At 28.7% G+C, this 15,022-nt stretch overlaps 2 protein-coding genes across 4 annotated transcripts in view; both read left to right on the forward strand.

Annotated features, from left to right (window-relative positions):
* Positions 1-13,054, forward strand: part of LOC107444822 (L-xylulose reductase) — a 100,703-nt gene extending 87,649 nt beyond the window's left edge. For 2 of the 3 annotated variants that reach the window (XM_087157208.1, XM_087157206.1), the window contains exons 2-8: positions 274-354; positions 1,674-1,771; positions 3,809-3,963; positions 6,216-6,258; positions 7,861-8,025; positions 11,251-11,377; positions 12,779-13,054. In XM_087157208.1, the coding sequence (XP_087013334.1) occupies positions 303-354; positions 1,674-1,771; positions 3,809-3,963; positions 6,216-6,258; positions 7,861-8,025; positions 11,251-11,377; positions 12,779-12,885 (747 nt within the window). In that variant the 5' untranslated portion in view covers positions 274-302 and the 3' untranslated portion in view covers positions 12,886-13,054. The remainder of the gene's footprint in view (positions 1-273; positions 355-1,673; positions 1,772-3,808; positions 3,964-6,215; positions 6,259-7,860; positions 8,026-11,250; positions 11,378-12,778) is intronic. The other variant, XM_087157207.1, reaches the window with a different exon arrangement.
* A 378-nt stretch (positions 13,055-13,432) lies between these two features.
* LOC107444820 (L-xylulose reductase) overlaps positions 13,433-15,022 on the forward strand; it is a 51,143-nt gene continuing 49,553 nt past the window's right edge. Inside the window, exon 1 of the mRNA XM_087157209.1 lies at positions 13,433-13,523. Within this exon, the coding sequence (XP_087013335.1) occupies positions 13,494-13,523 (30 nt within the window). The 5' untranslated portion in view covers positions 13,433-13,493. The remainder of the gene's footprint in view (positions 13,524-15,022) is intronic.

The following is a 15,022-nucleotide window of genomic DNA, read 5'->3' on the forward strand; positions in this document are numbered from 1 at the left end:
CAATAGCTTTAATTATGAGTTCCTTGCTGCTTTATTTAATACGGAACTTGTAACAAATATGGCGCCACCATTAATTGTATCTCATTTACTTGTCTGGCTTGGTGAGTTCGTTTATTTCTAAACAAACTAAATAATAAACGTAGAAAGAATGAGTAAGAAAAGTTTATCGGAATCGCATTTGAACTCGACGACAGGAGCACTAAACATAGATTTTATTTCAGTTACAAACTTTTGCTGAACATAATTCTAATTTTTTGATTTTTTTTTTTTTAGTTTAGAAAAGCTGTATTTTTGCTAATAATATGAATATTGATTTTGAAGGAAAAAGGGCTTTAGTTACTGGTGCAGGCAAAGGTAATATGTTTATATTTTGATTGTAATTTTTGTTATACAAACTCATAATTCATACATCACTTAGAATGCATCTTTTTAAGTTTATTCAATGCATCAGTATTAAATGCTTCAAATAAAATTTTTAAAATAAAATCAAAATCTTCAAATAAAATCAAAACAATGTATAGTGCGCAAAATAAAATGGACCACCCGGAATAACTTCTTGAATAACTCAATCAAATTTTAAATATTTGTCTTATTTGAAATTCAATTTCTCAGGAACTATTTAACCGATTTTGCTCATATTTTGTATTTTGCCATGTAAAATTATATTCCTCAAAATTAAGCAAACATTTATGTACCTTACAATTCTAAAATTTTTCGACCATTATTTGTTATATTTTGCTTTAGTAAAAAGTTCTCGAAGTATAGCGAAATACAAATAAAGTAAAATTCCTTACTTTGGGTCCCAACTTTGGAGCTCTCTCTTGACCGAGCTATGGGGACCATATTTCCCCGAACGGTTATCCCCTATATTTTGGAGGTCAGATGTTCGAATCTGCTGAAATAAAAGGCATGTTTATTTCTAGAAAGTACATTATTAAGACTGATTTCATAGCCTGAAATAACATCTGCATTTATTAATTAGCATATTTGATATCATCAAGCTATTAAGACCCCTAGAGCCATTAAGATTGATTCCTAGAATGTGAAAATAATCCGATCATTAGATCATAAGATATTCAGGGTAGTTCTTTCTTTTCTTTTCCTTTCTTTCTTTTTTTTGCACACTGTATACATAGTATTCTGTAATCTCTTACGTAATGGATATTTTAAAAAGAAAAAAAAACACATTTAAATTATAATAAAATACAAACGAGGATGCATAAAAAAATGGCGAAAAAACAAAACGATTAAATGTGTCATCTGGTAATCCAAATGATCTTAATAGTAATCATTCCGCCATCATAGCCTTAAAATAAATACAAAGGGAAGTCTTCACGGAACACCTTGTGTATATTTTTCGGTACTTCCATCATTTATTGTTTAATTCATTTTTATGTTTAAATTACTACGAATTAATTTACGTTTTCTACGACGCACAAAAAAAAAAAAAAATCCTCTGCGCTACAAATAATATAAGAAGCAGTCCAATTACCCGGATTTTCCAATATACAGATCGGCTTTAGTCCCGATTGGTTCGAATAATCGGCGCTCAACTGTGTATTAATGATTTTAAGTATCCTTTAATTAAGTTGTACATACAAAGGAATGGAATTATTTAAAAAATTATTATAAAAAGAATAAAGGTTGGAAATATATATAAGGATAATTTTTAGGTATCGGTCGTGCTGTTGCAATTAGACTTGCAGAATGTGGAGCTGAAGTTGTGGCTATTAGTAGGACAAAGTCAGATTTAGATGAGCTGATAAAAATTGTAAGTATAAACATTGTTTGAGTATAATGAATCATTTTTCATCGCCATATGCCTTTGCTTATTAGTTTATTAGAGAAAATTTGTTTATAAAGTATATGTAGAAGACTTTTCATTTCTTTCTCAACTTTAGGGAGTTTAAGGTCATAATTGTTAGCTTTTTCTAAAAATTTTCCTTCAAAAACTAAATTATTCAGAAGTGTATTTACTATACATAACAGTTTTTATTCTCAAGTGCATCGAAGTATCAATTGAAATTATCAACTGAAACTAAAGCCAGCTAAGTTTCATAAATCACATTAAAACTGCAAAAATTATCTCAAAATTATGTGGTGATACTCCATTAGGCAAAATTATTCTTGCTAAAAGGGTTGATCACTTTAGCCGACAACCTGACCTGCGTATCATCAAGGTTGGGATGCTCGAAGTCACTACATGCAGAGCCGGATTATAACTTTCGTAGGCCCTAGGCATAGCCGTTTTTGGGCCCTCCCCTCCTTCCCCCACTCCTCCCCTCTTTTCAAAATATATGCTAAAATTTTCTTGCATATTTTTTTTTTACATTTTTATTAATATGGATTTTAATTTACGAATTTGTTTATTGAACTTTATCTGCAATACCGACATACTGCCGATATTGCAGTTGATATCGATAATACCATTATGATTAGTTCGATCGATAACTATGTAAACGCTTCACGTCAACAATACAACAACAAACCAGCAAAGAAAACAGTGAAATTGATAGTGAGATTAATTACAAGAAATATTTATACAGTAGAGAACCAATTATCTGGGATGCTCGGGACCATCGCTATCCCGGATGTCTGAATTTCCCAGTTTTCTGGATCGACCAAAAAGTGTCATTAATCGATGTTTTATCGAACCCGAATTACAAGGAAATTACACAAAAATTTGTCAGAATCTGAGATTAAACTAAAAGCGCAAAATTTAGTGAACATTTAGACTCATCCGATTTAGAGAAAAACTTTGTAGATGAATTTTTACTATTTTCAAATTTATATGAACATAAATCTGCACAAGAAATGTTGAAGGCTCAAATTAAAGATAAACTTGTGAATACTTTTCCTAACGTTCACATTGCATTAAGAATATATTTGTCGATTCTTGGATCAAATGCAGAAGGAGAAAGATCTTTCTCCAGATTAAAATTGATAAAAAATTATTTGCGTTCAACAATGAATCAAGATCGTTTGGCATCGCTCGCACTTATGTCTATTGAATACGACATTTTGCGTAGTTTGGAATTCGACAGCATAATACAAAATTTCGTTGAATTCAAAAATCGCAAAAAAGTAATATATTAGATCATAAGATTCTGCAAAATAATTTATTACCGAAAAATATTATATTTTTATTTATATCTTCATAATTTTGTGCAAAATACACTTGTTGTTTTTAAAGCTAAATTATTTTTGTCAAAAAATTTTTTTCTCCCAAGTTTTTCGTAGGCCCCTGAATTTCGTAGGCCCTAGGCACGTGCCTAGTGTGCCTATAGGTTAATCCGTCCCTGACTACATGGCTTTCACAATCATCTTCACTTGATTTAGAACTTTAGTATCTTTAATTATTTGTTTAAAATCTTATTGGTTTTCAATAGTTTTGCTCCTTGAAATATGAATCAGTTCAGTCAAAAAATAGGGAAGCAAGTGGAAAGCGAGACGAATATGGGACACAAATTCTCATGCGTTTACATTAGCATGCGCAGAGGTAATCTGCGCATACTATTATTTATAAACATACTCTTCTCTCTTCCCAAAAGCCTTTCTGAAAATGCTGCTTGCATAATGACAGAATATGTATTAATCGGTATCTTTCGCGTTTAGTTATTCTCATTTTCACATTTATTTTATAGCAAAATAAATTCACGTTTTTCTTACATCTTTTGATAAGTAAGTGATACAATATAAAATATAAAATTGCGTGTAAAGGAAAAGAAAAGGGAAAACATGCCAAGCAAATCTAAATGGGTGTTAAATTAGGAGTTAACTTTTTATGATTATCATTTTTTTCTTTTAGAATCCCAACATTACGACAATATGCTTAGATATTGGAAATTGGCAAAATACAAAAAATGTTATAGAAAATATTGGACAGATTGATTTATTGGTCAACAATGCTGGAATTTTAGAACAAAAGTCCTACGGAAATTTAAGTGAGGAAGAAGTTGATAAGTAAGTTTATTTATATTTTATGTTACCGCCAGTGAAAATGCATTCACTTTCAATAACAACAATGATAAAAAACAGCGGATTACAAAAGGAGTTTTGTCAGAAAATTATATTATTATATATATATATATATATATATATATATATATACTATTCTGTCTTGGAAACTGAGTGGAACATCACTTTGGTGTAAGTAGTTACATCCGACCGAATTAATTTCCCAACTTATTTACACAGAAAATAAGACACTTAATTTGATATCAACGTAGCTGAATGACCTGAATATCTAACTAAATACGCAAGACAAGTAAGGAGTACAGGATTTTATGCAATGGCCAATCTTAACTCTAGAAAGACTGAACATTGCTGTATACTTAAAAATACTATAATGGGCCAGTTTGGCCCTTCCCTGATTGTTTGTGTACAGATTAATTAGATATCTGAAATCTTAAAATATAATCATAATTAATTTCATAAAAACATGCCATATACTTGATCATCGAAAATCAATGTATTTTATTCTATTTGGTTAAAGAAAATATTCGATTAAATGGAGCACTGAGTTTTCTATTATGCTTACACATTAGTTTCTTAGATTCATTAAAGACATTAGAGTTACACATTAGAAATTCCTTTTCTCTTTAAATAATATTTATAGATATATTGAAATATTCTTGTTTTTTAATGAAACTAGGATACCTTATGGCAGGGGTGGCGAACCTTTATACACCAACGTGCCATTTTTTCTAAAAAATTGCTTAATGAAATCACAGACGTGCCGTCAAATAATTTTGACTTCATGATTATTGGGAAAATAATAATACTAAATACTATCAACTCAAAACTCTTTATTTACATTGAAAAGAAAATACACTTTGCAATGTCTCAGTTATACGCGTAATTCAACTTGAAGTAGCATTAGTGAGACTTCTGTTATTGCAGATTAAATGACAAATAACTTATATTAGGTTGTAAGATATTAGTTTAAGCAGGACTGTTGATTTTTTTGCTAGTTATTTATTGTTAGCTTGTTTTTTATGGTTATTAATTGTTCTTTTAGCATTAATTGTAAATTTTTTTATTAATAATTGTTTATTATTTTGTTTGTTTTTTTGTGAATTTTAATTTAATTGTTACATATGCTTCATAGTGTGTGACATTTGTGTAATAACAATTCATAGTGCAATAACGATTGTGATCGGTGGCGTGCCCAAAATATTGTGTCGCGTGCCATAAATGGCACGCGTGCCATGGGTTCGCCATCCCTGCCTTATGGGGTACCAAAGAGTATTTTATACCCAAATACTAAGCAATGAAACTAAGCAATATGATATGAACTAAGCAATGAAAGATATTTATAGATATATTGAAACATTCTTGTTTTTTAATGAAACTAGGATACCTTATGGGGTACCAAAGAGTACTTTATAATACCCAAAGCCACCTGGGATTATTTGAGCATACCAAAATAACTAAGGGGCACTAGGGCCCTTCTCGTCATTCTAGGTATAAGGTTTATACACGTTTTTAAAAGGTAAACACATGAATGACAAAGTTGGTATTAAGTTGGTACACTTAAGTTGGTACAAATTACGAAAAGTCAGAAATACTCAACACTTTCAGTAAGTTTATTTCTTTTCTTCTGATTTACGGGTCAATTAAAAACGAGAAGAACCTAATTGGCCCCATCCATCTTTCTAGTGTTAAACTATATTTGTTTTTAAATTATTGACAAAAATAACGTAAAAAATCTTTCTGAGAGTCACAAAATATGAACTAAGCTATGAAAGATATCTAAGCTATCGAAATATTTGAAATTAGGAGTGAGAAAGATAAAGTTGAAATCATCAAATATCAGGTTCTATTGCCTTACAATACTTGATGGGGATAATTATCTATCAATTCATTTCTGTCTCCCTCGTCAATCAAACACGTTTTGGTGTTTTCTGTTCCGCTTTCTTTAATAGCTACTTCTTTGCCTCTGATCATATTTTGTATTTTGTTGGTTTAAATGTTAAATTTTGACCCTTAACGTGAATGCTTTTTTTGCATAACTTTTTACAAAGCTTCTAAAAATGCTTAAAGGAAGGTCATTATGGAATAATTTGTGCATTTCAAATGTGCAACATAATTCCTACTGATTTATTGGAGTTTCGATATAATACGTAACCACATTAATGAGAGGTTATTATATATTTATTAATGCTTGCACCATTAACCCTGTTACATGGATATCATTAGAATTTTCTTTTTAGAACTTTCGACATCAACGTGAAAGCTATTATCAATATAAGTCAGGTAAGTTTTTATTTCATGCTGAACATTTTATTCTTTTATGCAAATAATTATTTTGAAGTCATTGTTTGTCAGAAAGTGAATACTTTGTTATAAAATTACTGAAAGTTTTTAAAATGTTTTAATAATTATTTTTGTTGCGTTGTTTACTACAAAGTGATGAATTTGTTTTTAACTAACATTCATGCTAAATGGAGAAAAAAATTATAGTAAAATTATTGTACTGTATCCCAAAGGGCATTTATAGTAAAATAATACTAATAATAATTCTGGTAATAAAATCAAAGTATACGGTATTTAAACCTTACATATAAAAACGGTTTTAGTTCATTCATTTACCGGAAATACTGCTTTTCCAAATAATTTTTCTTATTACCACACATTTAGTAAAATATTCAAAATTTGTTACATTGGTTAAAAACCATTTAATCAATTAAATGGTTTTTAGTCTATGGTATAAGTATAATGATAAAATTATCAAAATTTACCACATTAAATAAATTTTTAATTTATATCATAAAACAATATTTCATTGTTTATTTTACCAAAATCATTACTAAAGAACTTCAGTAAACTGTTACTGTTGGTTACTGTTGTTACTGTTGGTTTAAAATTTGGTGGTTTTCAAACGTACATATTTCGTCAGAAAATAAAATAAAAATATCATTTAAGAGAATTATATAACTTGGATAGGGAAATTGAGCGCAAATTTCAAATCAGAGGCATGGAAGTGTCTAAGATCTGTTAAAAATCTCATGCAAAGGAAAAAATTATTCGCCAGTGTTATTATGATTTTTTTCAGTCTTTACGTCTTCTTTCAGTATTTTAAAATATAACTATAATTAAATAATTTAATAATGATAAAATAAAACAGTTCAGATATCATTTTATCATCAACATTGGGTAGTTTAAAACTGAAACAGGAAATAGCAGGGTAGGAAGTAAAGAAGATAACTTTCAAACTTTCTCGTTTCTTAAACAAACTATAAAAAATAATACTCAAATTTCAAAAAACTTTCTTCGTTTTTGATATAACCGCTTCTTGGTATGTGCTCCGAGCGAACATTTCGTCAAGTGACGAAATAACTATCGCTATTTCTTCGACGAAACGAGTTTTGTCAATAGTAAAGAAATATTTTCGTCGTTCTATTTTTTTTTAATCCAAAAAATGGGAAATAAAAACTTCAAGTGTCTAATTTGTCCGAAGTGGAATACGAAACCGAGATCAACCTGCTATGAGTCCAACCTACTTAATCACCATACAGTCCAGTTGGCTTATTTTGTAACTTTATTTTCGATTGTTTAATCTTCAACTTAGTTTCGTCTTCCTAGTTAAAAATCTCCCGCAATGCACTACAATGAAGTTTCCAGTTGAGGAAACATTTTCGTGATATATTTGAGAGCTCCTGTTTCGTCATAAATCATGTGATTTCGTGACATTTGAATTTTAAAAATTAGCGAAATATTGCTTAAATATTGCGGAATCCTCAAAACTGAGAGTCTTACTTCTGAGAGTCACTCACACACTTATTTTTTCTTAAATTAAGAGCGTTGCAACATGGGTTATAATTGATTAAAAGATTAAACTTAGTTTTTTTTACATAGATAATAGCAGAAGGAATGAAATCTAGAGGATGTGGTGGCTCTATTGTAAATGTTTCAAGCATTTTTTCATATATTGTGTCTGGCTCATACAGTAATTATTGTACAAGCAAAGGTGCTGTGGATCAAATTACTCGATGCTTGGCTGTCGAATTCGGACCATACAACGTAAGTAATAATTCATTCCATTGGTCAATCTGAAAATAATTTCTTTCTATAACTTTTTTTAATTCATGCTAATAATAATATCTTCCACAATAGATTTAGCTTCAAATAAAGCTTAAATAATAGTTTAAATTTTATGGTTCTTAAAACAGAATAATGGACTTTGGCATGCAAAATAAATTTCACTTTCACCAAATTTGCAATTAATTTTCGATACAATGAATCTTGTCATTAAAGCTGAAACATACTTTATAACCTGAGGGCCCTTTATAGTGATTGTACAAATATAACGTAAATATTTACTCAGAATCAATAAATACTGAACTTATTTGGGGAAAAATATGCCGTACTTTAAATAAGGAATTATGATACTGATAAATAATTTATAATTACGAAGTGTGTTGAACATAAGGTATTGCAGACTTTTAGCTTTTACATTCTTTTATTTCCACAGACATACACAGACGAACTGATAAACAAAACATTAATAACAAGAAAAAGTTGTTTGGTTGCCTAGCAACCAGCTAGAGTTGCAGTTATTATATCGGCAGACGATTTAAAACAATTATTCCAAACTAACTGTTTATTGATGACGGAACACAGACCACTATTCTCTTATGTAACGTTATATCTGAGCATATATGGCAACGTTACTTTTAAAAAGTAACGAGTAAAAGTACAAGTATTTTTAAAAAAAGTAACGAGTAAAAAGTAAAAAAATTCTTATTTTAAAAAGTAACGAGTAAAAAGTACAAGTAAAAGTACAAATACTAAATAAAGAAAGTAACGATTTAAAAGTACATTTCTAGGAAACCGAAAATTCAAAGTAACCTAAAATTTTATTGAATAATATTCTTATGTTCTTCAATGTTTTTGCAAAATTGTTCTTATTTATTTAATTATTTTTAATTTTGAAAGATACGAACATTAATTTATTTTTGCATTCGGAAGAATATTATAATATAATTTTATAATATAATCGTATAATATAATTTTAAAATCAAATACAGTTTCAATATCAAACCTTTTATGGATTTGCACGAAAAAGAAATTTTATCTATTGATTTTAAATTTTAGTTTAATATTTTTTTTATTTAAATTACCATTCATTCAAAATTGTTTTGCTCTATAGAAACGCGTTTTAAAAGCACAAATATAAACAAAGCAAACACGGGGTTTCAGATAGCTTTGTGATCTTTGAGCTAGTAAAAAATAATTGAATGTGCAGTATAAGTTGAAAAGGAACAGTCTACAGTTTTATTTGTAACAATGGCTAATGCTGAAGTCACGCGAGAAAATCATTTTCCGAACATTTCTGCTTAACGAAATAATTAAAATTTGTAAACGAATTTTAGTATCAGCGGCTAAATTAATACCTTCGAGTTTTCAAGAGTTAAAATAATAATTATAATGGTTTTCAATAGCACAAATAGTTCTGAAGTTCTTAGAGATTTGACTGGGCATTGTTTGACAAGGTCAGGCATAAACATAATTTTAGTAAAAAATGTGCTAGGTAAAAATGTATTTAGCAAAAAATGTATTAAGACAAAAATGTATTATTAGTGAGTTCAAAAATAAAATTGAAAAACGTAATAACAAAATCTAAAATTTTTTATTTGAAATTTATTAAATAATTGCATAAAACTCAAAAATGAATGAAAATAACTTGCTAATTAATATTTTTATTAATTTTGCAAAATAATTGCATTTCGAAAGTGGTGTCACTGAGTTTGCTACGAGAATTTCTCAGAACGTGCTCAGCCACGCTGAATAAGCGCTCCACGGGAGGTCAAGGTATTTAAGCACGAAGTTAGCTGTGAATGCATGTATATTGCACATTAATTTTATAAATTACAAAAAACATAAGCATTTTTTTTTAATAATTTTTTTTTTTAGAAATCTTACCGAGTTTTAGAAAAAAGTAACGATTCGACATTTCCGTTACAAATACTTGTACTTTTTCCCTAAAAATGTAACGAAAGTACAAGTAAAAGTACTAAATTTAAAAAGTAACGAAGTACAAGTAAAATTACGTACTTTTTACTTGTACCGGTGGTGCAAGCAACGAAAGTAAAAGTACTGCCATATATGTATCTGAGTGCGCAAAAAAGATAAAGTAATTTGATTTGTAGCTATTTTATCGAAAATGAAGCAAAAGCACTTAATATTTAAACTTGGCTTTTATATTAAAATTAATATTTTAATTTGAATGTTCTAATGAGCGTTAAAAAAACATTGCCCAAACGATTCTTTATCTTTTATTATGCTTTTATCTTGACACTGTAATTTTCAACCAAACGCAGTAGGGGAGGGAGCCATAAGATATGTTACGGATTGTGCAAAATCCAATTTTTATTTGATGTTACACTGTATTAAATTCTATACTAAAAAAAAAAATACTGGCACCCTGAATGCAGTAGTCATTAAATACATTTTTGCAGTAAAATTTATACTGTAATTTTCACAGTAATACTTATTTAATTATTGCAATTCGCTGGAAAAAATTACGGCGTATCAATTTTTTTCCGTAAAATATTACGGCTAAAACTACTGGCTCCCAGAGTGCCGTTTTTTTTTTACCATAACTGCAGCATTTGAAAGATGCATTTTTTCCTTTAAATATAATTAATATAATGTAATGTAATTTTTTATAGTAATACTTATTTTATTATTACTGTAATTCAGTAAATAGTATTGAAATTACTGTTTATAAAATTTTCTTCCATTAAATTTCCGTCTGCATTCTAAATGCCGGTACCTTTTATCGTAATATGTTCCAGACTTTTTACAGCATATTTGAGAAAACTATAATAATTAATAAATTATGCAGAAAAAAGAAAAGAGCTGTTGAAAGTCACAGAGCATGTTATAAACGAGGGTTTTTGGAGGTTCATATTCTTGCAATATACGGAATATTGCAAGAATTGCAAGAAATATGCACGGACCTCAATAGTTGTCCAACATCACTTATTTTTTTTAAATGAAATTCAAAATGCAATTTAAAATGCTATCATATAATTGAGTTAACTTAATATAAAAAAAAAGTATTAAACTGTTTCCATCTTTGTTAAAACTATATTTTAAAGTTAGTATTTCTATTTGAGCTTAATAATATGTAATATGTTCATCCTATATTTTTAAAAACAAAATTTAACGTTTTTATTTTTATTTCAGTGGGATCAAAATAATTTTAAGTACTTTTACATTAATTAAAATATCTATTTATAGATACGGGTGAATGCTGTAAATCCCACAGCTATCCGTACCAAGATGGCGGTTGAAGAAGGTATGTTTGATCCTGAAAATGAATACGCAAATGACTGGCTTCAAAGAACCCCTCTAAAGAGATTTGGAGGTATTAAATGTTTACATTTCATAAATTGTAGCATCGCAAGACTGTCACAAAGCTTTACACGAAAAAGTCTTAAAATATGAACGTATGTTTCTCAAACTAGGCTTAATTAATTTAGTTAACAAAATTTCTGCCACTTAAAAATATCGAAAATAAGTTTGCATGGAATATACAGTGCCTTTCATATGAAAAAAAATAATATTAACTCTTCATCAAATTCTTTTTGAGAAATTTGTTATTTTAGCAACCTTAATATGTATATTTTTTCGTTGGTAACGTTATTTGGTTTATTTTCAATGGTTTGATTATCCTATTACGTTCATATTTTCAGCCAAATGAATATACGTTACTTTCTTGAAATATTGTGAATTCTAATTAAAGAGCTATGGAAAAGAGTTTTGTTAATTAAATACATGTATTTCTTACATATCTTAATTAATATATACTCATAGAGTCCTTATCAAAATTAAGTTGAAAAAATGCATCAGGTTTTGGTAATTAATATTTAAATTAGAAAGAAAAAAATCTATACCATCATCTGTCGAATCACTAGAGAGAAAGGTGAAATGAAATCATAGAAATAAATTTGACGGTCTGATAAAATTTGTAGTAGGTGTTTCGAACTTGTAATAGTGTTTCCGATAGGTATTTCAAACTTTTAATAGTGTTTCTTATAAGTGCTTCTAATAGGTGTCTCTAACTTGTAATAGTGTTTCTAACAGGATATTTCTAACTAGTAATAGTGTTTTAATAGGTTTTTCTAATAATTCTCTTTAATTTATTTTATATTTTTTCCCGTAATTTGATGTTTCCAGTCCCATCTTCTTCAGTAATGTTTCGAAAAAATTCGAAAGACTTTTTTTGAATATAAATTACATTTCTATTTAATTTATAAAGCCAATTAATATAAACTCTAGCCACTTTACTTTCAATCTGTTTATTTTTTTAAAGTTTCTAAAAATATATGTAATTATAATTGCCCCATCGTTTTAATTATTACGCTTCAATAAATCGATAAAAAGTTATTTTATTGCTTATTTTTTATTTTGTGCAATGTATAAGCCACGTGAAACTTACTCGTCTTAGTTCTTAAAATTGTTATCACAATTTACAATTTACCGAATAAATTAACTTTCATAATATCGATTAATTTTTATACATCATTTAATATTTTTATATCGTTTTAATCTTTTCTACGTCAATCCTTGAAAATTTTAGATTTCATTCAGTAATACAATATGTAAATTAACTATTCCTATGTGTACTCAATCCATTTATAGATTTAAAAAATAAACAATTCTAAATACATTTCACTTTTGATGAAGCATTTTCAGTTAAAATTTAAATTATTAAATAAATTCAAACATTTTATTAAACTATTTTTCTTTTTCTCAATATATGCAGAAGTGGATGAAGTCGCCTATCCCATCTTGTTTCTATTGAGTGATAAAGCATCGATGATAACTGGAATTACTATGCCTATTGATGGAGGTCTCACCATTAGTTTTTGAAATTACAAAAAAAAAAAAAAAAAGATTCTGAAATAAACTTTTTTGGTGATCTTTCTGTTTTAGATCTGCATTGTTTCAATTAAAAATAAAAATGTTTCATGAATTCTTTTTACTTTACAAATGCTACTTTTGTCTGTATTTCAAGACACAATAAAAATTTGAAATGAAACTGATTTATTTTATAAAATAGACCTTGTTAAGTTCAGAAAACTTTTGAAATATATTTTTCTATAGTACAAACCTGCGAAAGTCATCTACACTGTTAGAAATTTCTAGGAAAAAATAGTTAAATAACAATTTATTGAATGGTTATTTTACCATATTTAATCAAAACAGTCAAATAACCATAAATAAAATGGTAATCAAACTGTTGAGTTTGAGAAAAACTGTTTATTAACTGCTTTCACCTTATACAGTTAAGCAACCAGAATTTTATCGCACCAACTAGAACCACGTAATGAAGCTACTGTGTACATATCAAAACCTTGCGGGCTTATCTGTCAATCTCATGACCGGCAGAACTGGAGTTCGAGTCCTAGTGGTGACACCACAATATTTCCTCCATTCCCTTTAAAACATAAAGAATTTATAGTGTCCGGCACTCTCCAATGCCCATTACCTTACGGAAAGCCAAGCTAGTAAGTCTAATTAAATAATTATATTTTTTTCCGTTTTTGAAAAATGCTAATTGTAAATGGTTAAAAAACCGTATAGTTTTGTATTCATGGTTTTATAACCATACTTTTGGTAAATAGTATCAAAACCGTAAAGAAAAAAAATGTTCTTTACTGTAAACTTTACGGTTAATCGGATGAACAGATAGCTGCGAGTTATTTTACCATAATTTTAGAATGAAAATTTTAACAGTGTAGAAATCAATTTTTTACGACCGTAATTCTCACCCAGTGGCTTTTTGGAAGTTTTCTCGTATTTTGTAATAATGATAAAAAAATCATGCATTCAGATGAGGTTTAAACTTTCAGAGAGCCTTGTTGTGCCATACTTTGTAAATAAATAAATAATATTTATTTCATAATTTTTTAAATTAAATTAAACTTAATCTGAATTGATGCCTTTTAACGAATCTAGTTTCCCAAATGGTGATCATACAGTTTTAAATATTAAAATTTTTTGCAATCATAACTCTAAAGAATAATGATACTTGGTATGAATTAATACCTCTTAGTAAAATTGTTTTCAAAAACTGCAATAATACTATATTTTCTTAAATATACAACGAAGAACCATTACATTATGACCACCTTCCATCTATGACAATGGGCTTGCCCAGGTTTTCATGGTTTCTCGCCCCGGAACAATGTTTTCATGGGGCATATTAGGACCCATAATCCTCATAGAACAATCCCTGACGTCTGTAAGCTACTTGAACATAGTTGCAGACCAGGTTCACCCATTCATGGCAACAGATTTTCCTGCGGGGGATGGTGTTTACCAACAGGATAATGCACCATGTCATAAGGGTCGAATCGTCATGGATTGGTTCGAGGAACATTCCAGTGACTTTCAAGTCATGTTTTGGCCCCCAAATTCACCTGACCTTAATCCAATAGATCATTTGTGGTCCTACTTGGAAAACCAAATCCATGCTGCCACGCTACCCCCTCGCAATGTGAGGGAATTTCAGGACCAGTTGGTGAGCGCTTGGTACCAGATACCTCAGACTACCAAATACATGGTAATTTTTACCATATTCTGATAGTTTTGACCATATTTTTTTAGTATTAAAAATGTGGGACAACTATATTTTATATGCTGTAAATTATTTTACTTATTATTATATTTTTATTGCTTCATAACACACACAAAAATCAGCAGTATTTGAAATATACAGGTTTTCGTTCATTTTCGAGTATATATTCCGCCATTGATTTGAAGTCATCTTGTGATTGTAAGTACGAAGATTTTTAGAATCACTAATTTAAATCACTATTAATTTTTTACATATATCTTCATAGTTACATTTTTGTTATTTTATAAATGAAAACATGGCTAACAGAACTATAATATTCCCCCTTTTTAATTAGAGTGGTGTATATTTAGAGCTATACAGATTTTCATCCATTTTAGAGTTTATGTTCTACCATTGATTTAGTATGCCATCTAGTGGTTCGTAAGT

The sequence above is a fragment of the Parasteatoda tepidariorum genome, chromosome 2 (genome assembly GCF_982258835.1).
Source record: "Parasteatoda tepidariorum strain Cologne lab strain chromosome 2, Ptep-v5.0, whole genome shotgun sequence".
Taxonomy (NCBI): Eukaryota; Metazoa; Arthropoda; class Arachnida; order Araneae; family Theridiidae; genus Parasteatoda; species Parasteatoda tepidariorum.